This window comes from Geotrypetes seraphini, chromosome 2 (assembly GCF_902459505.1).
Source record: "Geotrypetes seraphini chromosome 2, aGeoSer1.1, whole genome shotgun sequence".
Taxonomy (NCBI): domain Eukaryota; kingdom Metazoa; phylum Chordata; class Amphibia; order Gymnophiona; family Dermophiidae; genus Geotrypetes; species Geotrypetes seraphini.
In genome coordinates this window covers 68,775,661-68,802,699 of record NC_047085.1, presented here as the reverse complement: position 1 = coordinate 68,802,699, position 27,039 = coordinate 68,775,661, and the positions used below count along the sequence as shown (strand labels likewise).

The 27,039-nt window shown below is 43.4% G+C and overlaps 1 protein-coding gene across 8 annotated transcripts in view; it reads left to right on the top strand.

Moving 5' to 3' along the window:
* The window catches only part of VPS13B (vacuolar protein sorting 13 homolog B), a 1,237,203-nt gene that overhangs the window by 594,555 nt on the left and 615,609 nt on the right, over window positions 1-27,039 (top strand). For all 8 annotated transcript variants that reach the window (XM_033933145.1, XM_033933154.1, XM_033933146.1 and 5 more), the window contains one exon: window positions 16,626-16,829. In XM_033933145.1, the coding sequence (XP_033789036.1) occupies window positions 16,626-16,829 (204 nt within the window). The remainder of the gene's footprint in view (window positions 1-16,625; window positions 16,830-27,039) is intronic.

The following is a 27,039-nucleotide window of genomic DNA, read 5'->3' as shown; positions in this document are numbered from 1 at the left end:
GCGGCGTCTGTTGCTTTCCTCCGCTCGACTCCCATCGAGGAAATCTGTAAGGCTGACACTTGGTCTTCGGTTCATACATTTATCTCGCACTACTGTCTGGATGCTTTCTCCAGGCGTGATGGCCATTTTGGCCAGTCCGTTTTGCAAAATCTGTTCTCCTAATTTGCCAACTCTCCCTCCATCCCATTCTGGTTAGCTTGGAGGTCTCCCACATGTAGAGAATATGCTGCCTGCTTGTCCTGGGATAAAGCACAGTTACTTACCGTAACAAGTGTTATCCAGGGACAGCAGGCAGATATTCTTGCAACCCACCCACCTCCCTGTGGTTGGCTTCTTTGCTTGCTATCTGAACTGACATGCTGAGGAGACACATGCCCTAGGCAGGGCGGGAGGGGCACGCGCGGGCCAGTCGCAAGCCTGAAGGTCTTCGAGCGAGTCTGCTTGCGAAAACGTCCGCTAGGGGGCTCCATCGGTGACGTCACTCACATGTAGAGAATATCTGCCTGCTGTCCCTGGATAACACCTGTTACGGTAAGTAACTGTGCTATAGATGAGAAGTAACATCTTGAATGTGATGCGGTGTGGGATTGGAAGCCAGTGTGCATCGCGATGAGGGGAGTAACATGGTCAAATTTTTTTGTGTGGTATATATGTTTGGCAGTGTTTTGTAAGATTTGTAATCTGTGTATTTCTTTTTGATTTATACCCTGGTAGAGGCTGTTACAATAATCGATGTTGGAAATAATTAGGGAGTGGATAAGAATATTTAGTGAGGGAGGATTGAGTAGTGAAGCAATGGAACAAATGAGTTTACTGACTACTGAGCTGGTTTGCTCGTGGAAAGAAAGGTTTTGTTACAAGATGCTTCTGAGTATTTTTACTTTTGTATCCAAATGAACTTCAGGACTCCAAACACCATAGCATTTGGTTTTAAAATGAAATCAAAATTCCTCCAATAATCGCCCACTCCCACCCTCTTCTTCACCCTCCATCTCCCCCTGAGACAACCAGATCTCTCTTCTTACCTGAACTTGAGGTTATGTGCTGGGCTGGTGCAGGGCCTTGAGGATATGTGCATGCTGAAGGCTTTGAGAATGTGCAGATACTAGAGAATGACATGGGGGCAAAGTTTGTCCCTGCCCTGTCCCCGTCCCTGCCAGCTACATCTCCATCCCCGTGAACTCTGTTCCCGTCCCTCAACCTCTGTTCTCATTTGTACAAGCTTCGAACAGTTATGATTTTATATTTAAATCTTTTTGTTAAAGGACATAAGGGGGCAATATTCTGTATAACTGTTTATAAATCAGAAATAGAGCCTTTCATTTCCATCTGGTTTTGGTACAGCCTTCCCAAAGATTTAATTTCTATGTTTTTACATCATCTGGGAAGGTAATTGGATTGGCTTTCAGACATGGGTGTAGAAGATAATCTAAACTGTGTAGTGGATGAACAGGAAAGTAAGTGTCTATTAAATGTTAGAAATGTTCCTTGATGCCAGCAATGATGCTTGAGTAGTTGGGCACATGATGGAAGGACATTGCAGCAAGAGAGTAGTTCATTGAAATCCAAAAACAGCTTCTGCTGTTTTTTTTAAATAATTGAATTCAGTTGCCAGTTGTCTTAAGATGTGTTAAGTTTTTACATATTGATACTAGTCTCAAATTTTTAGAGAATGACTCAAGAACAAAGTTTGTTAGTGTCCCCATGGGCTTTGTCCTTGCTTTATCCCCATGGGCTCTGTCCCCGTCCACACCTCGTGGGTATCTGGCCCCATGTTATTCTCTAGCAGATACTCAAGGCCTCATACCAGCCCAGCACCATAATTTCGACAAGGTAAAAAGAGAGATCCAGTGATTGGGGGCAGGTGGGAATGGAGGGTAGAGTACAAGGCCAATTACTGCAGGAGGCAGAATAGAAGACAGAAATGGTGGTCATCGGGGGGGGGGGATAGAGAAGAGAAATGGTCATCACAGGGAGGAGAGAAATTATTTATTTTAAAATTTTCTATTCTGCTTAACAACCGAAGCAGATTACAATTTACATACAAAGTCAGAGAAAAAACAGTTCCATAGACTCATAACAAATTAATCATACATCCAATTTCAGCATCATCAGGGGCCTACTAATTTAAAAGAAAGCCTTAACAAAGAAGTGAGTTTTGAAGTAGGCTGCTGCAAGCCCCTTCACAGGAATTAGAATGATCTGAAACGACAACCGAATTACTGTATGTGTGTGTGTGTATATATATATATATATATATATATATATTTTAGAGGTTTATTTTTTTTTAAGTTCAATAAGTTTTATTGAAGTTTTATCAAAATAAACAAACTTACAAAAAGTAAAACATCGTGGTACAGAAAGTTATAAGCACGAGATGCCATACAATACAGTAATATGTATAGCAAACATTCCGCTCCTAACCAAATTGCTAGAGTCCATCGTCTCCTCCCAACTCTCAGCCTACCTGGAAAGATTCTCTGTCCTCCTACCCTATCAATACGGCTTCAGACCCAACTTCAGTACCGAAACCCTCCTGGCCTCCCTAATCTCGAAGATCCAACAATTTCACTCTCACAAAAAATTTGCCGTTCTCCTTCAATTCGACCTCTCTGCTGCCTTTGACGTTGTCCACCATGACATTCTAATCTTCCTACTCTCCGAGATAGGCATTAGTTCTACAGTCCTTGACTGGTTCTCGAACTTCTTACGTTCTCGCTCTTACACCGTCACCAAACATGGTTCCTCTTCCTCCCCATGGAAACCGACTTGTGGAGTCCCACAAGGCTCCCCCCTTTCTCCCATCCTCTTCAACATTTATATGTCCTCCCTGAATCTTCTCCACCTATCCCCCCTAGAAACACTCTACACTTACGCCGACGATATCCTGGTCCTCATCGAGACCGACGCGAACCTCACCAATCTCGCAGCTAACATTTCTTCTTGCATAACCAAACTTCAATCCTGGGCTCACACTGTACAAATGAAATTGAACGAGTCCAAAACTAAACTACTTTGGCTCGGCCCTAAACTTGATCAATTACCCACTTCCATCCCACTGCCCACAGGCTCCTCTCTACAGCTGGAATTCTCTAGCAAAGTTCTGGGCATCACCATAGATTCATCATTATCCTTCAACGACCACCTCAACTCCCTGATAAAAAAATGCTTTTGCAGCCTTCACATGCTGAGGAAAGTGAGATCCTGCTTCCACCAAAAACACTTTGCCGTCCTCGTACAATCCATTATCCTCTCCAGATTGGATTATTGCAATTCCATTTACCTAAGCTTAACAAAGAAAAGCCTCCACAGACTCCAACTAATCCAGAACACCGCGGCCAAACTTATCTTCTCAAAAAGTAAATTTGACCATGTCACACCGCTCCTATCCAAACTCCACTGGCTTCCCGTTATTTCCAGGGTCTACTTTAAATGTGCCTGCCTAACCTTCAAGATCCTCCACGGTATCCTTCCTCCTTTTATCCCTCTATCCTGGAATTCCTCAAATCCAACCTCCACTAGATCCACTCAAAAATTAAAACTATCCTACCCCTCCTTAAAAGGCATCTCCCTTGTTGGTAAACTTGGCTCTTCCCTCCCTTTCAGAATCACTCAGCTCTGGAACAGTCTCCCTTCCCCTCTCCGCAATTTGAGCCCCCTTCTACCATTCCGTAAGCATCTGAAGACCTGGCTCTTCTCCAGAACGTAACCCCGTCCCGCTCCTGGCACTCTCACACCAACCTCTCTTCTCTCATACTTATATAATTCCACTGGAGTTCCGTTCCTTCCCTAACCATGTAAACCGTGTCGAGCTCCATCTGCGGAGATGATGCGGTATATAAACCCAAGATTTAGATTAGATTAGATTAGATTAATAACAAATCAATTAGCAGTAAGTATATTTGAGTGAAAGACAAGAATATAATATCTCAAAAGCATCAGGTGACTATGATAAGGCAAATAAAAATAAAAGATAACATGGTAAAACATTGGGTAAGAGAAGTGAGACGATATCAAGGAAATAATTAAAGTACCCAAATAGTATGAAAAAGAAAAAGAGATGAGAGAGGTTCACTTGGATGTCTAGATCAACAGATACATGCATACGATCAAGCAGAAATACGAAACACAGTGGAGTGTCCATGAGAACATTAGTGTTGCTTTCTTCTGACCCCTAAATCAATTTATGGGATGATATGGAGAATGAGTGTAAGACAATAATGGTGCCCACGTCTTTTCAAATTGTGCAAAGTATGCAATCTATCTGCAATAATACGTTGGTATTTGCCCACCAGACAAACGGTATTCCACCAAGTATTATAGTCAGCTGCAGCTGCAGCCAAGTTCTTCTAGTTGGTTAAGATTATTTTGATAGCTACTATTATTAGTAGACGTAACAGATCATTTTCCTCTTGGGATAAGGGCAATTGTTCTTGTTCACTTGCCAGGATGATTATGTTGAAAGAGAGAGGCTGTGTAATGTGGAATATTGAACAAATGTCATGCCATATGCGTCTCCAGTATAATAACGGACAATCATATATCGTGTGTCTTAGAGAATCAGAATTGCTGCCGCATGACTATTTGTCATCAGTGTTAGCGTTGAGTTTAGATAAACGTTGTGGGGTCCAATAAATTCTGTGAAACAAGAAGAATGTGGTTTGATGATATGCAGCTGATCGACTAATTTTTGAAGCTTTGGACCACAAATTTCTCCAGACATCAGATGTGACTTCCATGCCCAGTTCTTGATTCCATTTATGTTCGAGATTGATTAAACTGCGGTTTTTTTGACCTAATCAATTTGTACCATTGAGCCGCTTCCTTATGATTAGTTGTTAAGGCTGAACATATAGGTATGATGTCCGGAGTAGCATTGGTCAGTTCTGACTTTTTTATCATGGCCTGTAAGGAATTAATTAATTGAAGCCAAGAGTAGTAAGAACTGGGAGGTAGATTATATCATGCTGCAAGAGTATTATACGGTAACCAACCATCTCCATCTTTCAGATGTCTAATCTGCCAGATACCAGCATGTTGCCAATTCTTCCAATCTACCATGTCATTTTGAATCTTAATACGTTCATTTCTCCATATTGGAGTATGTGTCGTAGTCAGACATGTAGTTTTCAAAAGTGATTCTACCCCATGTATTACTTGTTTCATTGAAGTCAGTATGGGGTCCATTGTCTTCTCTGTTGCAGTGAGTAACGTGAATGTTAGAGAAGGGAGAGAGAATAGCCCATATTTTTCTTCCTCAAATCTGCACCAGTTTCCATTAGACACAGGTCTTTCTCTATGCAGAAGCCAGCGAGCGCCTTGTCTCATCAAGAAAGTGCAGTGATAATCATAAAAACAAGGGAAGTTTACACCACCATCTAGTTTTGGTGTTTTCAATTTCTTTAGAGCAATCCTCAGCACCCCTTTATTCCACAGGTATTGAGTTAATGCAGTGTCTATTTTTTTTATAAAATGAAGGTGATAGAAAAAATGGTAGCATACTTAAGATATAGTTGATTTTTGGAGTTGTTATTTTAATGGATTCTAATCTTCCCCACCAGGACAATTTCAGAGGAATCCATTGAAGTATTAAAGAGTTAATGTTTTGCATAATTTGTGTTGAACACAATTCCATTGTCTGCGATATGGAGTCACCAAAATTTATACCTAAATATTTTAGTTTCTTGGGAGACCATTGAAAATTATAATTCTCAACATCAGCTTTCTGCACTAACATATTCAGTGGCATTAGTTCAGTTTTATTTGAATTAAGTTTATATCCGGAGACTTTGGCATATGATTCAATATCCTCAGTTAAAGCTTGCAGTGAGTCAGGTGTCGTGTATATCAAGACATCATCTGCATATGCTGAGAATTTCACTTCTAGAGGACCCAGTTGAACCCCAGCGATTTTAGGGTTGTTGCTGATGGATATCAGTAGCGGTTCTAAGGCAAGGTTGAAGAGAAGCGGCGATAATGGGCATCCTTGCTAGGTTCTTCTTGTGGGATGGAATGAAGATGAGGATGAGCCATTGATGTGCACATTTGTAGTGGGAGCGGTCTGTAGAATTTTAATCATGTTAATGAATGTCTTGCCAATTCCAAACCAATGCAATGTGTCAAATATGAAGTTCCATTCCACCCTGTCAAATGCTTTTTCTGCATCTAGTGCCAACGCTAGCAGGGGAGTTTGACATTGAGAAGCATGTTGAATCACATTTGCGAACATTCTGGCATTGTCACTGGCTAGCCTGCCTGTTATGAATCCATTCTGTTCTGTTCCTATGAGTTTGGGTAATAACTCTTGTAGGCGAAATACAAGGACTTTTGCGTATATTTTAGCATCTACATTTATTAGTGACAATGGTCTGTAGTTAGGGATGAGCAGAGGATCTTTACCAGGCTTAGGTAGAACTATAATGCTAGCCTCCGTGAATGTACCTGCCACATGTCCAGAATCAATCAAGTGATTAAAGAAGGCAAGGAGAGGCTCACTCAGCAGATCTTGAAAAGTACTGTAAAATTCAGATGTTAGGCCGTCTGGCCCTGGTGTTTTCTTCTTTGCCATCCCTTTCAGTGACTGATGTATATCTTCCAGGGTGATGGGAGTGGATAAGAGTTCATTATCCTCTTTGGTAATAGTGGGATGGCTTATTTGCTCTCGGAATAATGTTTCAGTTGCTGAAAACGTAGTTTCAGAGGAATATAAGAACATAAGAACATAAGCAGTGCCTCCGCCGGGTCAGACCATAGGTCCATCCTGCCCAGCAGTCCGCTCCTGCGGCGGCCCAAACAGGTCACCTGTCTGAATCACCAGAAGGGGCCCCTTGCCACCTTGGTTTCCCATTTAAGTCCTATCTTCCCATCGAAGTCCTAACCCTCCGGTCTTGCACATGCACGACCTGGTTGGGTTTCTATACTTTTTACCTGGATACCTCTCTCAGTATCCCACGATCCCTTTATCCTTCAGGAATCCGTCCAATCCCTGTTTGAATCCCTGTATCGTACTCTGCCTGATCACGTCCTCCGGTAGCGCATTCCAAGTGTCCACGACCCTTTGGGTGAAAAAAAAACTTCCTTACATTTGTTTTGAACCTATCTCCCTTCAGTTTCTCTGAATGCCCCCTCGTACCTGTTGTCCCCTTCAGTCTGAAGAATCTGTCTCTATCCACCCTCTCTAGGCCCCTCATGATCTTGAAGGTCTCTATCATATCTCCCCTGAGCCTCCTTTTTTCCAGAGAGAAGAGCCCCAGCCTATCCAACCTCTCGGCGTATGGGCAGTGTTCCAGCCCTCTTACCAGTTTCGTTGCTCTCCTTTGGACTCTCTCAAGTACTGCCATGTCCTTCTTGAGGTACGGCGACCAATACTGAACGCAGTATTCCAGATGTGGACGCACCATCGCTCGATACAATGGCATGATGACTTCCCGCGTCCTGGTTGTTATGCCCCTCTTTATGATGCCCAGCATCCTGTTGGCTTTTTTTGAGGCTGCTGCGCACTGTGCAGATGGCTTCAGTGATGCATCCACCAGCACACCCAATTCTCTCTCAAGTCTGCTGTCTCCCAACAATGCCCCCCCCAATTTGTAGTTGAACAGCGGGTTCTTTTTCCCTATATGCATGACCTTGCATTTTTCCACGTTAAAGCGCATTTGCCATTTGTTTGCCCAGTCTTCCAGCTTGTCCAGGTCCCTTTGCAGGACCTCACACTCCTCCCTGGACCTAACTCTGCCGCACAGTTTGGTATCGTCTGCAAATTTTATAACCTCACACTTTGCCTCCTTTTCCAGGTCATTGATAAATATGTTGAAGAGTAACGGCCCCAGCACCGATCCCTGTGGCACACCGCTTGTGACTCCCCGCCAGTCAGAATATTGGCCCTTTACTCCGACCCTCTGCAGCCTACCCGACAACCAGTGCTTGATCCATCTGTGCACATCCCCTCCCACCCCGTGGTTCCACAGCTTCCTAAGCAGCCTTTCATGTGGCACCTTGTCGAAAGCCTTTTGAAAATCGAGGTAAATGATGTCTATGGGTTCCCCATTGTCCACCCTACTGCTTATTCCCTCAAAGAAGTACAGAAGGTTCGTTAAGCACAACCTTCTCTTACATAATCCGTGTTGGCTTGTTCTCAGTAGGCCATTTCTCTCGATGTACTCGCAAATGCCGTCCTTGATCATAGCTTCCACCATCTTCCCCACAATTGAAGTCAGGCTCACCGGCCTGTAGTTCCTGGGCTCACCCCTCGATCCCTTCTTGAAGATAGGTGTGACATTCGCCAATTTCCAGTCCTCTGGTACCTCTCCAGTTTTCAAGGATAGGTTGCAAACATGCTGGATTGTGCCCGCTATTTCTTGTCTTAGTTCCTTCAGAACCCTTGGGTGGATCCCGTCCGGACCCGGTGATTTGCCACATTTTAACCTGTCTATCTGTTTGAGGACATCCTCCTTACTTACCTCTATGTGCTCCAATTTTTTGGCCTGTTCCCCACTCATGAGCTCCTCTGAGTCCGGTATATTAGATGTGTCTTCTCTCGTGAAGACCGACGAGAAGAACGCGTTCAACCTCTCAGCTACCTCTTTATCCTCCTTTATCACTCCCTTCCTATCCCCATCGTCCAACGGCCCCACCTCCTCTCTCGCTGGTCGCTTCCCCTTTACATAACTGAAGAATGCTTTGAAGTTTTTCGCCTCCCTGGCCAGCCCCTCTTCATATTTCCCTTTTGCTTTTCTAACCTCTCGGTGGTATTCCTTTTGGCATTTCCTGTGCGTCTGGTGATTTTCCTCCGTTGGGTCCTTTTTCCATCTCCGGAAGGATACTTTTTTGTCATTTATTGCCCTCTTTGCTTCAGTTGACATCCAAACCGGGTCCTTTGACCGCTTGTTCTTGCAGCCTTTCCTGAAACTGGGGACGTACATTCTTTGTGCTTCCTGCAGGGTGTCCCTGAATAGGGTCCAGGCGCTTCCCACAGTCTCCATCCTAAAGATGTTTCTGAGCTTCCTCCCCACCATTTCCCTCATAGCAACATAGTTCCCTTTCTTGAAGTTGAGCGCAGTTGTTGCGGTCCTCCTTACTATGGGTGTCCCCCTTTCTAATGTGAATCTGATCGCGTTGTGATCACTGTTGCCTAGTGGTCCTCCCACTTCTACCCCTCTTGCAGGCCCCCCTAATCCGTTTAGGATGAGGTCAAGAGTAGCACCCCCTCGCGTCGGTTCTTTGACTAGTTGCTCCATGAAGCAGTTCCTCACAGCTTCTACAAATCCTGTTTCCCTAGTGCAGTTGGAGTGACCCGTACTCCAGTCTATTCCCGGGTAGTTGAAGTCCCCCATCACTGTTACACTTCCAGTCCTGCATTCCTGTCTCAGTTCCACTTCCAAGTCGTGTCTGACTCCTTCTGGCGTACCAGGTGGGCGATAGTACAGCCCCAGTTTTATGCCTGCACCCTTGTTTCCCGGCAATTTGACCCATAGCGATTCCATCCCCTCTGCCTTCGTTGCCATATCCATCCCGACCGAGTGGATAGAGTCCTTTATATATAGTGCTATGCCTCCCCCTTTCTTGTGGGTCCTGTCCCTCCTGTAGAGCTTGTACCCCGGCAGCGCCACATCCCATTGATTCTCCTCTGTCCACCAGGTTTCTGTAATTCCAATTATATCCAGGTCCTCCCCCTTGGCCACGACTTCTAGTTCACCCATCTTGGCCATGAGGCTTCTTGCATTTGCGTATAAGCACCGCAGGTCCCGTCGTTTTTCCTCCACCTCCGCATTTACCTGGGCCGCCTCCCCTTGAATTCCGGGCAGTTCTCCTGTTCCCTGTGCTTCTGCTTTGCCCTCAGCCTTTACCCTCGTAGCTTTCGGCTTCCCCACATTCCCGCCACCCCACTTCCCTGCCTTTCCTCTGGGTTTTCTAGCCCTACCGGCCCCCTCCTGGGCTTATAGATTCATAAAATTTCTGAAAGGATTGTGTGATCTTCTTTGGGTCAGAAGTTCTTTCACCGTCTGCATCAATAATAGTATGTATGTTGAGCCTCTCCTCTCTTACTTTGAGGTAATTGGCTAAGCGTGTCCACTCTTATTGTTGTCACTGTAATAATTAACTGATTGCATAAAGATAGCGTTACTTGCCTTTTTACTAAGAAGCAAATTGTATTTCATTCTCGCTTGATGTAAGTTCTTTAATGTACTCATATCCATGGGGTTTGTTTGATGATTGGTTTCCAGTTCTTTTATCGCAGTAATATGTTCCAAAAGCGTTTTATTAAGCTCTTTCTTTTTCCGAGCCTGGTAGGAAATAGTGATTCCTCTAAAGTAAGCCTTGAAAGTGTCCCATAAACAAATCCATCCCGTATCTTCTGGTTTGTTGAACAAAAAATATTCCTGTATCGCAGTCCGTGCAGTTATTAAATCTCCAATTAGAGGGTTTTTCAGTCACAGTAATACCCGAAAGCATTAACTCAATAGAAGCATGATCAGATATTGATATTTCATCTATATCTGTGTGAGATAAGTTGTTGACCAGATTATTGCTCACCAAGAAGAAATCAATTCTAGAGTAGGAATTGTGTGGAGGGGAATAGAAGGAGTATTGTCTTTCATCACCGTGCATTAGCCTCCATGCATCCACTAATTTTAACTGTGTAATCATATTATGCAAGCTATGCCACGAGTTAGTAGGTTTGCGAATGGCAAGTGATTTCCGGTCACTTACAGGATCCAGTATTAAGTTGAAATCTACGACTACTTTGTGAGCTTGAGATTTTTCTTCCAATAGTGTATGCATAATGTCATTAAAAAATTCAGGTTTATCCGCATTAGGCGCATACACATTTATTAGGGTTAGCGAGGTTTGACCTAACAACAAATTGACTTTGATCCAGCGACCTTCAGCATCATTAGACTGTGACAATAGTTTGATATCGGTTCTGGATCTGATGAGAATGGCTGTGCCATTCTTCTTTTGCAAGGCCGGAGAAGCAATTATAGATAGAGACCATTTAGTTTTCAATTTAGCTGATTCAAGAACATTGAGGTGAGTTTCTTGAAAACACTCTATGTCAGGAGATTTTTTCGTTACATAGTCCAATATTTTTTTCCTCTTTATAGGATTGTTAAATCTCTTGACATTTAATAAGACTATCTTTAGCATCTGAACTTCAAGTAAATCATTTTTTGGCATGACCACTGTTGAGTAGTAAATCGATATATACATATCTCTGCTTGTGAGTTGAAGGGTAGAAAAATACTGGGGATCAAATTATTAAGAAACATGACATCCAAGTGACCTATACCTCTACTCAGCTTCAAGAAAAGCCAGTAGAAGAAAAACTCCATGGGTAGAGAGCGTGAGAATGTTGCTCAATCGCTATCATGGCAAAAATAAGTAAAGAAGGATTTACTGATATTCATCCATAGTGTTTAGTGAAGATATTCAGGATAGATGCTTGAGGAACATGAAGATGGTGTATTTAAGCAGAACTTAAGAAAAGTGAAGCATACCATTTAGACATAGAAACTAATCTAGATAGCATAGAGTTGTATTCATATGATACCTCATGGGATACCTTTTTTTGTTTTTTTTTGTTTTATGTATGTGTTTATTTAATTATTTTTCTTCCCTTTCCCGATGAATCATTAATAAAGGAAAAGAGAGAGCATAAGGATTATCAACCCAGGCTAAATTGAGGAACAATGTTATACAGTAACATCTTCCGCTGATAGTTTTGAATATTAAATAAATTAATATGATAATCAATAGAGGACTGTGTCAATATCAGCTCAAAAGGAAGAGTATAAAAAACAAAAAAAAGAAAAAGTTCATCATTACATAGAAGAAAACTCATATTATCATTAACAACATACATTAAGATGAACTTAAAATCATTAAATGCAATGCTTGGTTATACCAGGAGCAAGGAATATATAGGTTGAAACATTCATACTTTTGTACCAGTCAACGCATTACTTAAATTAATAATGTGGTATTATGAAAAATGATGAGTATATTTAATGTCAGTAATTAATTAGTTAATAATCTTAAATAATAAAATGCTAGCCGCACATGCGCACTTGCCTCGCATGTTCCCTGATCCCTTTTCTGTCGGGATGTGGCAAGACAAGTGTGCATGGGCGCCCTTCCCTGCTCTCCACCTCACAATACAGACCACACCACGCCGCCCCTTCACAATGGCTGCCACAAGCATCGCCGCCGAGCACACCCGAGGGCAGAGGCAGCCCGCGTGCACGGTGGACGGAGCGCGAGTACGGACGGCCGCCCGCCCGCCCACAAACTGTAAATTCAAGCTCCTGCTGCGGCCCCGGAAGACAGCAGCCCTTCATTGACTACTGGTGACCTGTTCAGCTACTCTCTAGAAACCTTCCCGCGGTCCCGACTCCAGCAGCACTGTACACACGCTGCTTCGGGGCCTTCTACTGCCCTGATTTACTCTGGCACAGCAGCAGAGCAAATCAGGGCAGTAGAAGGCCCCGAAGCAGCTGTGTACAGTGCTGCAGACGCTGCTGGTGTAGCAGGTTTGTCGGGACCGCGGGAAGGGAAAGGGGGGGGGGACGGAAAGGGACTAAGGGAGCCAACCAGACCGCAGGAAGGAAAAGTATGTGTGGGGGGGGGGGGGGTAGGGGAAATGCTGCTGCTGCACAGGAAAGTAGTGTGGGGGGAGGGAAATGGAGAGGGAAGAAATGCTGGTAATATACATTTTTTAAAAAAAAATTACTCTGTGAAACTTCAGTTACAGTATTTAAAAAAAAAAAAAAAATAGGTGACATATGACACCTCCATATACAAACAGAGAGAGACACACACAGGGAAAAAAAAAAACCCTTAAAGACAAGGAGCAATAGAGAAAGATTGAAAGAAAGAAAAAAATAAAAGGAGAGAGAGACACAGAAAAAAAAAAAAAATCCACATACATTAGCCAAAGAGACAAACACCAAAACAAACACAGGGCAGGGAAGCGCCAACAAAAAAGACTTCAGCCGTGAGCTACTCAATGGGACCAGGCAGGCAGCCAGGCGAGGGAGGGCAACAGAATGAAAAAAAGGTAACGTGAAGGGAGAAGCTGGGCCTGCCTGCGGGGAACACAATAAGGGAAGGGGGGCCCTTGGAGCAGGCTAGACCGCGGGAATGGAAGGCGGAGGGGCCAAAAGGAGCAGGCCACATCGTGGTAAGAGTAGGGAAGAGGGTGGGGGAAAATGCTGCTAGTGCTGCACAGGGACCTGGAGGGGGAGGGACATGCGAGCAGGAAGAGGTGATGATGGACAGGGGGGGAAAAAGGAAGGGAGGCTTATTGCTGGACAGGGGGAACAGGAAGAGGTGCTGATGGACGGGGGGGGAATGAAGGGAGGCCTACTGCTGGACAGGGGGAGCAGGAAGAGGTGATGATGGACACGGGGGGGGGAAATGAAGGGAGAAGGGCTGCTGCTGGATAAGGGGAGCAGTGAAGGGGTGGTGGTGGACACAGGGGAGGTAAAAAGAAGGGAGAATGGACAGGAAAAAGCAGCTAAGGAGACAGAGAGAAAGAAATGAAGACAGACACACACATATATTCTAGCACCCGTTAATGTAACGGGCTGTAAAGCTAGTCTAATATAATATATTTAGTATAATTAGTTCAGAATAAGTGAGCAAGGTGTATGAAGGAAAATAAATATTATCAGTGAATCATGTGATGCAATAGTTGTGCAAAAAGAATAGTTAAATAAATTAATTGGATTAAAAGAGTTCATGTCATATGTATTCATCAACTGATCAACACCAATCCTATCGCGAGTAATCATGCAATGACCTGAAATAGTAGATATGACAGAGTATTTAAATAAGTAGTGAAAATGCATTAATTAATATCCCCTGTGATATAACATAAGAGCAAAGTATACATTTAGTCTAAATAGTAAAAGAGAGTTCATATTATTAGTGTAAGAAATAGCAATACAGTAAATTGATTAGTTTAAAAAATTTATAGGAATAAGATGAATTAATGAATGCAGTATATAACGATCTTATCAATTGGGGAATTCATGAATAAGGATATAATAGTAATGCTCATCAAAGAAATTCACGGTAGCTTAAGGTAATCATATCAACAATATGGCTAGAATGTTAATACATCCTTACTGACCATAAGAAAAGCCATACTATCAGCCATTAATGTAAAAATTAGTATTATAAGAGAGATGATCAGTATGAGCATTAGAGGTTCATAACAATGTAAACAGTAAACCAGTATTCAACAATAGAACAACGCGGTCCATATTTTGGCAGCCATGCACGCAGGCGAAAGATCGCCACGTGGTAAGAAGCTGCGGGTGTGAGCAGGTGCTATATTTGAATGCTTTCTATATCTGTATCTAATAAAATAGATAAAAGTTAAACCCTGTCAATATTTGTAGGTTGATGTTCTTCCAGGTAGTCTGTGAGTTGTTTCGGATCAGTGAAATTCTTCGTGGAATTATTCAGAGTGATTCTCATAGTGGCCGGGTACATCAAGCCGAATTGTGCTTTCATCTCTCGAAGCCGTGGTCGGAACACTAGTAGTTGTTTCCGTTGTTGCGCGGCGTTCTTGCTCAAATCAGGCACTATTAAGATATTATTATGTGTGTCTAATTTGAGTGGCGCCTTGATCTTCGCCTTTTGCAGGACTTCTGTGAGCTGGCTGTATCTCAGGAATCGAATGACGATGGGCCTGGTGAAGCGTGCATTGGCTGGTCTGAAGGATGGGACTCGGTGGGCCCTATCAAGCTCAAATTCCCTCGAGAACTGTATATCCAACAACTTTGGTATAAAGGTTTCCATGAATTTGAGGGTATCTGTCCCTTCTTTGCCTTCCGGGACACCAAGAACCCGTAAGTTGTTCCTACGGGATCTCAGATTTGCCTCCTCGAGTTCTTTTTCAAGTGATGCCATGCGCTTGATTTGGTGTTGTAGTGTGGAGATGGCTGTGCCAGTGTGTTTATCTTCCATCTCGTCCACCCTCAGCCTCATTTTTGCAAAGTCCGATCTCAAGGAAGTTAATTCAGATCACATTTCAGTTATTTCAGCTCTAGTTTCATTGAGCGTATCGCGCATGGCATGAATTTCAGTGAGGACGGTGTGGATGGTGTCGGCCTCATCCTTATTTTCTGTTTTTTTTGCTTGGAGAAGTAGGCTCTGGCTTATGCCTTTTATTGATTTTGGTTGCTGACATATTAGGAATTCCTCCGTGTAATAATTAGCGTATTTATAGAAGTTGATCGCCGATGAATATGCCGGAGTGACGCGATCAAGCTGCCATTTCTCTGTGCACCCTCTTGCGCCCCCCATATTAGAGCTTTATTAGAAATAAACAAAAGTCAGCTTACATTGATCAAAAGTTCAGCAGATTGAGCTAACGGATTACACATACAAAGTAGCTGGCTTCTGATATGGATCCGTTCTGGGCTTAGGCCAGTCGGGCTACCACTTTTATACTCTAATACAGTAGCCTAAAATCACAAGTACATCCTAGTTACAGATTACATACTTATTTTCCATTGGTTTATTATATTTGTCATTACTGTTGATTGGATGGTATACATATTGGTCATTGAGTCATATTGAAGCATAATGTCACCTGGTGCCAAATATGGCTTTTCTATTTTCCCTGACAATGCATTCTTAATACTAAGGTCAATAAGTCCTGAGAGTGGGTCCCCCTCCCTCCAAGGCTTGATTGTAGATCTGTCAGCATCTGTTAGCACTTTTGTCAGCATTTTGCACCATTCGGTTGATGTGACTTTTGGTAAGTTGTCCTGACCTGGAGTCATGTGGCTTGGTTTCTCTCTTGTGACCCAAGCATTTCTTGGAAAGCCCCAGAATATCCAATACAGTCAGCAAATAACCATCAGTCAGTTTACGTTCATCCAGTTACCTATCTCCTTGAAGTTTGACAACCATAACTTAACATATTCAATTCCTCTTTCAGTTTGAAACCCCCCCCCCCCAGATATCATCTGCATAGATTTGATAGTGTACGTCTAATTCTTGCAACACTCCTCCCAATGTTGATAAATATACATTAAATAGCAAGGCAGATAGTGCGGAACCTTGCATCACTTCTCTTTTTGCAGACATCACTGAAGAAATTTTCTTGACACATTTTAACACAAATTACAGTTTGTGTGTAGTGAATTAAACTACTTAAATCACCTCCTTTAATTGCTTACCCTAGACTTCAGAAGACCCGGTGTTTCTAAAAATCATCCAGGCAATTATTAGAGAAAGTACAGTATTTTTTTCTTTTTTAATCTCCTATGTAAAATTGGATTTTCTCTATAGTGGACTTGAGCTGAGTATTCAGTATTATTATTTTCATGTTTATTTTTCTTGTATGTATTTTTTATTTGAATAGCTTTTGTGTACATGGATTATTGTTATGTTTTAAAAAAATCAATTAAAAATTTTAAGAAACACTTGCACTTCTGTTTACTGTGGCAAAAGATAGCCTGCTACTCAGAATAGGTTTTGATTTATTTACAAGCAGGAAGAACTGCTTTTAGAAGTGTTTTGATTTTTTTTTTCTTTTTCTCTAGAAAAGCATTAACAATTCCATCTAGTTTATTCTAAGTGATTCTAAAGGATTCTGGTTATTCTTTTAGGTTCAATTGCTATGTGAGCTGGCAGACACCATGAATAAAGTCTGGAAAAAAATTCAAAGAAGGGGCATTTTGTATCAGTCTTCCACCTTCTCTGAATCATTGTCTGGGCCAGGTGCTAGTTCTCCAGTTAGAAGCAGCATTGGCACAGCTCCACCAGATACTAGCACTTGCAGTCCATCTGCTGACATTGGAACCACCACCGAGGTAAGTGATTTTGAAAGATAATGGTTACATTTTATCCTTTATAGACTTGGTTTGGTTTGGCAAACAAGCATACTTGTACAGTAGAAGTAAAATAGTCAGATTCAGTGAGGTATATCATAGCAAAACATTATGAAATATCTAATTAAAAACAGCAAGCTTAAGGAACTAATTGAAAAATCATTAGTTCATTACTTGTTTCATGTAAGCATTAAAGGCCCCAATTCTATATAGGTTGCCTAAAAAATCAGTACCCACTAGTGTGATGCTAAGTGCGAGTCTATAAACATTAGCCATTCTGTATAGAGCCACACTTTGTGCCGCCTAAGCAGCATTAGGTATCACTAAGCATCCCAACTTTTAGGTGCACCATATTGATGCTGGGATTTTCTTGGTCTAAATGTGTGCAAATCAGACACACAACTCAAAAACACACCCACAATCTGCCCCCCACTACTCGATATATATACAATATGGGGCTCATAATCGAAAGAAAAAAACGTCCAAAACTGGCCTAAGTTGGCACTTGGACGAACAGTTCTCAAGAACGTCCAAGCACCGATAATAAAACCGGGTTTTGGATGTATTTAAAAATGATCTAAGCCTTCATAGTGCCGCTCAACGTCAAAAGCTAAACGGGGAATTTCGGGAGGCGTGCCGAGGGCGGGAGTTGGGCGGGACGTGGGCCAGCTTAGACTTAGTCATACAGCATGTAAAACCGAAAGTATAACAACAGAGCCTAGACGGAACTTGGACGTTGTGACTTAGACCATGTAAAACATGGTCTAAGTCACAAACACCCACCTAAACTCACCAGATACGCACTGCAAACACATAACACAGACCCCCATACACTACCCCAGTGATCACCAACCCCCCCACCCCCATAAAAATTTTATTCACAACTTTAAATTTCAGCCTCCAGGACATCATCACCTGGCCGCCTGGCATAGGAAAGCCTAGTCGTCCAGCTCAGAGGCAGCTTAAGTCATCTTGGGGGTGGGTTAGGGACCCATAGAGAGGAGGACCCATACCCATAAGCCCGTGTAATCACTGCATTGATACTGAAACATGTGCACTGCCCTATACACCCCCAAAACCCTTTTTTACTGGCATATAAGTGGCTCCTGCAGCCATACGGGCTATTGGGGTGGTAGATAAGTGGGTCTAGGGGATTCTGGAGGTGGTTTGGAGGCTCACCGTCACCTATAAGGGAGCTGTAGTGAGGAGAAGCCATGGCACCCTTTTTGTGAAGTTCACAGTGGTGCTGTGTAAGGTACCCCACTATTTAGGTGGCATGTCTGGGTGTGCAGTCCATCACTTTGCAGACCCCTCCCACGTCCAACGGGGCTTGTTCTAGGCATTTTGGACTTGGACGGAATGTTGGACGGAAATGTGGTATAAAGATAGGCGATTTAGTGGCTTGGACGATCAGATCGGCAGGACGTATAATTAGACGATTTTCGAAAGTAAAAAAAAGTTGAACATATCTTTCAAAAATGTGTCTTAGGTTCTTTTTAACTTTGGATGACTTGCGAGATGGATGTAAACGGACTGTGACAACCCCGAGCCCGTTTCGGGGTTTTCCTATGTCCAACCTAGGGTTTAGCCACAGGGATTAGGAAGAAGTACAATATACTCCTATGTAAAAGAGCGGACCAGGTAGTATCCCCGACTCTAGACTTAGCTGACTACTTCACAGACCTGGAAGTAGAGGCAGGAGAGACAGAACAGGGGAGGTTCAAGCAACAGAACGGCACAGGGCTTAAACCTGGCTCCGAGCCTGCTAGAGGATTACTTCCTTTCCAGCAGCCTGCCCAGGCAAGGGTTAAGGCTAGGAAAGAACCTGCACATAGGCAGATGGAACAAGCCTGTGTGTGTAAGGCCCCTCCCCCACCTAGGCTGAGGAGGAGTGCCCTTCCACAGCTTTAAAACGACACAGTTAGGAACACTAAGGGGGGAATCAGCCTGGGGGCAAGGAAGAGAGAACCATCCACTCTCTCTGCACCCCGAGGAGTCTGGCTCTGCAGACTGGCCGATGTTGGACACAGAGGAGCTTACTGCTGACCCTGAGAGCTGGGAAGGAACCCCAGGGGAACCTATGGAGACACAAGCTAGTCTGGTAGGACCGGAAGGCGTGCCCATGGACATTGATATGCAGTAGGGGATATATGTTTGCCTGCAGCCACAGTCGGGAAGCCACCAGTGAGGTCAGTTTGTTTGAAGAGGGTTGATGTGCCTCTCCCTTCTGATAGTGCACTTGAAATGGGGGCTGGAGAGCTGCCGTGGTGAGGCTAGCAAACGTTTTGCATTATTTACCTGCTAGCAGCTAAGCTGAACCAGAGCTTTCTTTCCCACAGCTGTGCATAATTAATTACCTGAACGGCACAGCAGGGAGCTGTGCTGGGACCCTGCACATTCTCAGAGCTAAGGCTAAGCAGGAAGAAAATGCCGTCACAGGCTGAGAGGAGCTGTGTGTGTGCCTTTGGAATGCAGGGCTAACCAGGAATACATTTTATAGAGCAACAGGGAGTGAGATGAAATGTTAAGCCAGTGAAACCATGTGACAGGCTGGCCGGGTTTACTGTTGTTCAGGTTTTGTTGTTCAAGGTTAATTTCCGTTCTGGACTTACTTACCTTTGAACGGACACAGCTGCTAGAGCTGATGCAGCTCAGTGAAGGTTGCTAAACCAACCTGCCCTGGTGAAAAGGACTGTGTAAAGAATTGCTAAAGAAAGTCCAGAGCAGGACTGTAGGTTACGGTGGGACCCATCCAAAACCTGGAAACTGGATGTTGATGTTTTCCTTGTGTGTGAGCAGCCTGGGTTTGCCTCATAGTAATGAGGGCTTGTTTTGAACACTGCTGAGCTGAAGCCTATTTTCTTTTGTTGAATGAAACCAGTGCTCACAATAAAACCTTTGATTTGCCACATCCTGTCTGGGACTTTTGCCTTGCATGCCCTGCTTAGGCTGGTAAGAAGCCGAGTAGAGTCCTGAAAGGTCCCCTAGTAGTAGGGGACATGCCAGGCCAGAGTATTGTGTCACGATTCCGGGGCTCGCAACGCAGCGCCAGAGCGCGGGTGTGACAGGACTTAGATGTCTCTTCCGATTATGCCCCTCCACGTATGTTCTTTTCAGATTACAGTATTTCCTCATAGCTAGCGTACCATGGACACAATCAGTTGCCGTAAAGATTCCTGTAGATCTTAAGATGTTACTTTTAGGTTCTTGCACACAGATCATAGAAGCATGACTGCAGATAAAGGCCAAATGGCCCGTCCAGATTGCCCATCCACAGTATCTACTATTGCCTCCTCTCCCTAAGAGATCCCACATGCCTGTCCAACTTTCTTCAATTCAAACACAATCTTTGTCTTAACCACCTCTACCAGGAGACTATTCCTCACATCTACCTCCCTTTCTGTAAAAAATATATATTTTCTTAGATTTCTTAATTTCATCCTGTGCCCTCTCACTCAGGTGTTTCCTTTCAATTGAAAGAGACTGGCCTTATGCCTATTTATGCCACATCTCTATCATATCTCCCATCGCCCGCCTTTCCTCCAAAGTATACATATTGAGATCTTTAAGTCTGTCTCTGTATGCCTTATGACATAGACCACTGACCATTTTAGTAGCCTTCCTTTGGACCAGTGGTCTCAAACTCAAACCCTTTTTAGGGCCATATTTTAGATTTGTAGGTACTTGGAGGGCCTCAGAAAAAATAGCTAATGTCTTATTAAAGAAATGACAATTTTGCATGAGGTAAAACTCATTATAGTTTATAAATCTTTCCTTTTGGCTAAGTCTTAATAAAAATATTGTAATTTATAGCTAAAGAGACATATATGATCAAGAAACTTTTATTTTACTTTTATGATTATGATACACATACCGAGGGCCTCAAAATAGTACCTGGTGGGCCGCAAGTTTGAGACCACTGCTTTGAACTGATTCCATCCTGTTTATATCTTTTTGAAGGTACAGTCTCCACAATATTCTAAAAGAAGTCTCACCAGAATCTTATACAGGAGCATCAATGCCTTCTTTTTCTTACTAGACATTCCTCTTCCTATGCACTGAAGCATTCTTCTAGCTTTTGCTGTTACCTTTCCAACCAGTTTGGTCACCATAAAATCATCACATAGAAACATAGAAACATAGAAATAGACGGCAGATAAGGGCCCACGGCCCATCTAGTCTGCCCACCTTAATGTCCCTCCCCTACCTTTGCCCTGTGAAGAGATCCCATGTGCCGATCCCATTTGGCCTTAAAATCAGGCACGCTGCTGGCCTCAATCACCTGTAGTGGAAGACTATTCCAGCGATCAACCACTCTTTCAGTGAAAAAGAATTTCCTGGTGTCACCTCGTAGTTTCCCGCCCCTGATTTTCAACGGATGCCCTCTTGTTGTCGTGGGACCCTTGAAAAAGAAGATATCTTCCTCCGCCTCGATGCGGCCCGTAAGATACTTGAACGTCTCGATCATGTCCCCCCTCTCTCTGCGCTCCTCGAGCGAGTATAGCTGTAATTTGTCAAGCCGTTTTTCGTATGGTAGATCCTTGAGTCCCGAGACCATCCGGGTGGCCATTCTTTGCACCGACTCCAGTCTCAGCATATCCTTGCAATAATGCGGCCTCCAGAATTGCACACAGTATTCCAGGTGGGGCCTCACCATGGATCTATACAATGGCATAATGACTTCCGCCTTACGATTGACGAAACCCCTTCGTATGCAGCCCATGATTTGTCTTGCCTTGGACGAAGCCTGCTCCACTTGATTGGCAGACTTCATGTCCTCACTGATGATTACCCCCAAGTCTCGTTCTGCTACCGTTTTTGCTAGGATCTCGCCATTAAGGGTATAAGACTTGCATGGATTCTGGCTGCCCAGGTGCATAACTTTGCATTTTTTGGCATTGAAGTTGAGTTGCCATGTCCTAGACCATCGCTCCAGTAGGAGTAGGTCGTGCATCATGTTGTCGGGCACTGAATCTTCGTCTGTTGTGCATTTGCCCACTACATTACTCAGTTTGGCGTCATCGGCGAATAATGTTATTTTACCTCGAAGCCCTTCTGCCAAGTCTCTTATAAAGATGTTGAATAGGATTGGGCCTAAGACTGAGCCCTGTGGTACTCCACTAATCACCTCCGTCATTTCGGAGGGGGTGCCGTTCACCACCACCCTTTGGAGCCTACCTCCAAGCCAGCTCCCAACCCATTTCGTCAATGTGTTACCTAATCCTATAGAACTCATCTTGCTCAGTAACCTGCGGTGTGGTACGCTATCGAATGCTTTGCTAAAGTCCAGGTACACGATGTCCAGGGACTCCCCAATATCCAGCTTCCCCGTTACCCAGTCAAAGAAGCTGATCAGGTTGGATTGGCAGGATCTCCCCTTAGTAAATCCATGTTGTTGGGGATCCCGTAGATTCTCTTCATCCAGGATCTTATCTAATTGGTGTTTGATTAGAGTTTCCATTAGTTTGCTCACTATCGATGTTAGACTCACTGGTCTGTAGTTTGCTGTCTCCATCTTTGAGCCTTTCTTGTGGAGTGGAATGACGTTAGCCGTCCTCCAGTCCAACGGGACGCTGCTTGTACTAAGGGAGAGGTTGAAGAGCGCGGACAGTGGCTCCGCCAAGACATCACTCAGCTCCCTAAGCACCCTGGGGTGCAGGTTGTCCGGCCCCATTGCTTTGTTAACCTTGAGCTTTGACAGCTCACCGTAGACACTGCTGGGCGTAAACTCAAAGTTACTAAACGGGTCAACTGAGCCAACCCTTGTCTGTAGCTGAGGGCCGAGCCCTGGCGCTTCTCGGGTGAAGACTGAGCAGAAGTATTCATTTAATAGTTGGGCTTTTTCCGAATCCTTTTCCACATAGTCTCCGTCTGGTTTCCTAAGACGTACAATCCCGCCTGAGTTTTTTCTTCTATCACTGATATACCTGAAGAAGGATTTATCTCCCTTCTGGATGTTCTTTGCTAGAGACTCCTCCATGAGGAATTTAGCCTCCCTGACTGCTGTTTTGACGGCTTTTGATTTGGCCAGGTAGTCTGCTCTAGAGTCCTGCTTCCCTGATTGTTTGTAAGAGATGAATGCTTTTTTCTTCTCCTTGATCAGGTCTGAGATCTCCGCAGTAAACCACTGTGGCTTATTGTTCCTTCGCCGTTTACTTACTGATTTTACATAGCGGTTTGTTGCTTCTTGTATGGTTGCTTTCAAAGTTGACCACATGTCTTCCACGTTATCGGTTTCTTCTTGGCTTTGTAGCGCCTGGTGAACGAAGTCTCCCATTTCTTTGAAATTTGTGTCCTTGAATTTGAGGAATTTGGTTAGTCTAGTAGATTTAGTGAAACCTTTCCTGATATTGAACCATACCATGTTGTGGTCACTGGAGGCCAATGTGTCGCCCACCGAGACCTCTGTGACACTTTCTCCATTGGTAAGTATCAGGTCCAGTATTGCCTGATCCCTTGTCGGTTCCAACACCAGTTGCCTGAGGCTTGCTCCTTTCATAGAGTTTAATAGCCTCCTGCTGCTGCCGGAAGCAGAGGTAAGTGTAACCCAATCCACATCAGGCATGTTGAAGTCACCTAGCAATACTGTGTCCCCACGCAAGGTGATATTTTCTATATCTTCGATTATTTCCATATCCAGGTCATCCTGTTGTCTTGGGGGTCTGTAAATTACGCCAAGATACAAGCATTTGTCCTTCCCTCTGGCCAAATTAACCCAAAGGGATTCCCCAGTATACTGGACATCTGAGATTCTCGAGACCTTAATGTCATCTTTAGTATATAATGCTACACCCCCTCCCTTCCTACCCTCTCTGTCCCGGCGAAGCAAGTTGTAACCCGGTATGACCATGTCCCACCCGTGGGAGTCTGTGAGCCAGGTTTCGGATATCGCCACCACATCCAGGTCGGCATTCCTTATTTCTGTTTCCAATTCCAGGATCTTGTTTCCTAAACTGTGTGCGTTGACGTACATAGCCCTCCATGTTATATTTTTGTTATGTCTCAGTGGGGATATTCCTGTTTGAGCTATTTGAACACCTTTAGCATTGTTTGTGTTATTTGTGCTTTCCTGAGGCTCAGAACCACAATGTGTACTCCCCATATACCCAGAACTACAGTGTGTACTCTCCCTAGACCCGGAATTACAATGTGACCCATAAATATGATGTGACCCTACTCCCGACTCAAAAGTGTGTGCACTCACCCCTGACCCAGAATTTCGGTGTCTACTTTCCTCAGCCTCATAAATGTATTGGCATTTTAGTTCGCCTGGTATGTTGTTTGTGCCTGTACCCTCCCCCGACTTACCTAGTTTAAAGCCCTGTGGAGTAGGCGGGCTAGGCGGTGTCCAATCACATTCTTTATCCCAGGACAAGCAGGCAGCATATTCTCACACATGGATGATGTCACCGACGGAGCCCCAGTACCAACACTTGAAAAGTGAATTGCAACTTTAAGTTTTAGAAAGTTCACGATCAGCCTGCACCGCGCATACAGGAGTGCCTTCTCGCCCAATGTAGGCATGTGGTGCCTCAGTTTCTTAGTTTCTGCGGAGCTAAGAAGACGCGTTTCATTGGCCGTTGAAAACTGTTATGCCTTCCCATTCTCGCATCAGTGACTTTTTAGTCATTTTCGTGTTTTTTTCTTATTTTGGTTTTCTTAGTTACTTTGGTAAAAAAAAAAAAAAAAAAAAATCTCTTTTTTTTATCCCTCACGGTTTTTGACCCGGCAGGGCTTGTTGTACCACCATGGCCTCCGATTTCGATTTTGCTGAGGCAGTCTTCCTGTCAATGTCACACCCACAGATGGGATTTAAGAAGTGTGGTCGCTGTGCTCGGCCCATCTCTGTGACTGGCCCACATAACTGGTGTCTCCAGTGTCTAGGGCCCAAGCACCGTCCAGAATCCTGTACTCGTTCATTACTTCAAAAAAGGACTTTGAAAAACTGCATTCTTCAACAACAACATTTGTTTGGTGTCACTATGGAGGGGGAGCCGACATTGCTACCGACACCGATGGCACCGACCAAGGCGACGCCGCACTCATCGACACCGGCAGAAACATCTCCGGTATTGCAACCTCCAGTGGGTAAGCCGGCTAAGAAGCCTTCCCCTACCCCATCTGGGACTCGGGTCAAAGTGGCATTTTGAGTCATGCTGACCTCAAAAAAGTCCCGTAAGCACCCGGTCCCGATTTCAGTGAGTGACTCGACATCAGTTCAGTCTGAGCAACGAACGACACAGACTGCACCTCATTCTGATGCTCCACTGATGCGGAGATCATCAACACGGGAGTCGATTGATCCATCTACACGGCACCAGTCATCCTCGACTCAAACATCCAGAGAGGTTACTCCGGGGCGATACCAGAAGCACTCTTTTAAGACCAAGCATCTTGAGGCTTCGACACCGAGTCTTCCACACCATCCTCATTCCATCTAGGATTCAGATTTATTTGGAGACTTGGAACAGGAACCACTTTCTACTGCAGATGAGTACTCTTCTGGTTCAGATTCACCTCAATGATCACCTCAAAGACCTTCTGCTTTGTCTGAGCGGTCTTCTTTTTCTAAATTTCTCCTTCAGATGTCTGAAGATCTTTCCATCCCGCTAGAAGCGGATTCCAAGCATAATAATAATAATTTATTTTCTTGTATACCGCCCTGCCAGTAGTTCTAGGCGGTTCACAACAGAGAAACTTAAAAACATTTCAATTAATAAATACAATCACGTACACACTGCTAATGAGCAAATTAATACACCATAGTTAAAATACAATTTCAGACACACAGCTGTTAACACCTCAATTAAATACAACATAGTTGGAGGAAAGGGTTACAAAGACACAGCCTAATAAAAATACCTTTGTAAACTTAAACTTAGGGCTTCTTTTACAAAGGTGCGCTAGCATTTTTGGTGCATGCACCGGATTAGCATGCGCTACCCAAAAAACTACCGCCTGCTCAAGAGGATGCAGTAGCTGCTAGCGTGCGCAACATTTTAGCATGCGCTTTTCCGCGCATTAAGGCCCTAACTCACTTTTGAAAAAGGAGCCCTTAATAAAAATCAACATTCTTGTTTATGAAATAAATGAGTTTTTAATAATTTCCTAAATATAGGGTAAAAATGAGCCTGAACAATCTATGGACTTATCTGCCTGATATTCTAATGTCCTGTCAAAGAAAGTGTCATTCTATAACGACAGGCTCTTGTATGTTTCTGGTATGTTTTTTTGAATTAAACAGTTTCAGATATGGTACCAGATAAGAGGGTAGTAATCCAAAAAGAGCCTTGTAACAAACACACCCAAACTTAAAAAACACTCTGGCCCCAAAAGGCAGCCAATGTAGTCTAGCATAAAAAGGGCTTACGTGATCATATTTTTTAAGACCAAAGGTTAAATGAACCGCAGCATTCTGAACCAATCGGAGTCTTAATAAAATCTTTTTCGGTAATCCTAAATAAACAGTATTACAATAATCCAAGGTAGACAATACTGTAAACTGGACCAGTAACCGAAAAGATTCCATGTCAAAACACTTCTTAATAGTCCTCAATCTCCACAATAGTGCATAGCTTTTTTTTATTAAGAGATCTTTGTGCTTCCTGAAAGTTAAACTGCAATCCAGAGTTATTCCCAAAAACTTCAGATCTGACACTATCTCAAAGTTTTGACCATTAAATTGGATTATTGTTTCCTGAATTTTTTCATTTGGGCTAGCTAAAAAAAATCTTAGTTTTTTCAGGATTGAGCTTAACTGCATCATCCACAATTCTACTTTTTCCAAAACATTGAAAATCTGAGTAATTAGTTCATTCGAAATAGCCTTGCAGGTTAGCAAAATAGTGTACATTTGGTAAAAATACATACACATATGTACACCTTGTAAAAATCTGCACACCCTTTTGTGCATTTTTCATATTCAGTCTTAAAAATACAATTCAGCATGCATTAAATAGGAGTTTGTTTTGCCATCTGCACAACATGCCTTTCACATTCAAAATGAAAAAAAAAAAAAAAAAGAATAAAGATCAAGGCACATTTTTTTTCTTCACAGCTTTACTGTTGAAATATTCCTCTTCTTTTGTTGATAGTGGAGGAGGAAAGAATTTAGGCTGGTGGTCTTTCATATGTGTTACTAGTGCTATGAGGAAAACACTGTAACCAGTTGTTTGTACTTAACAGTTAAAAT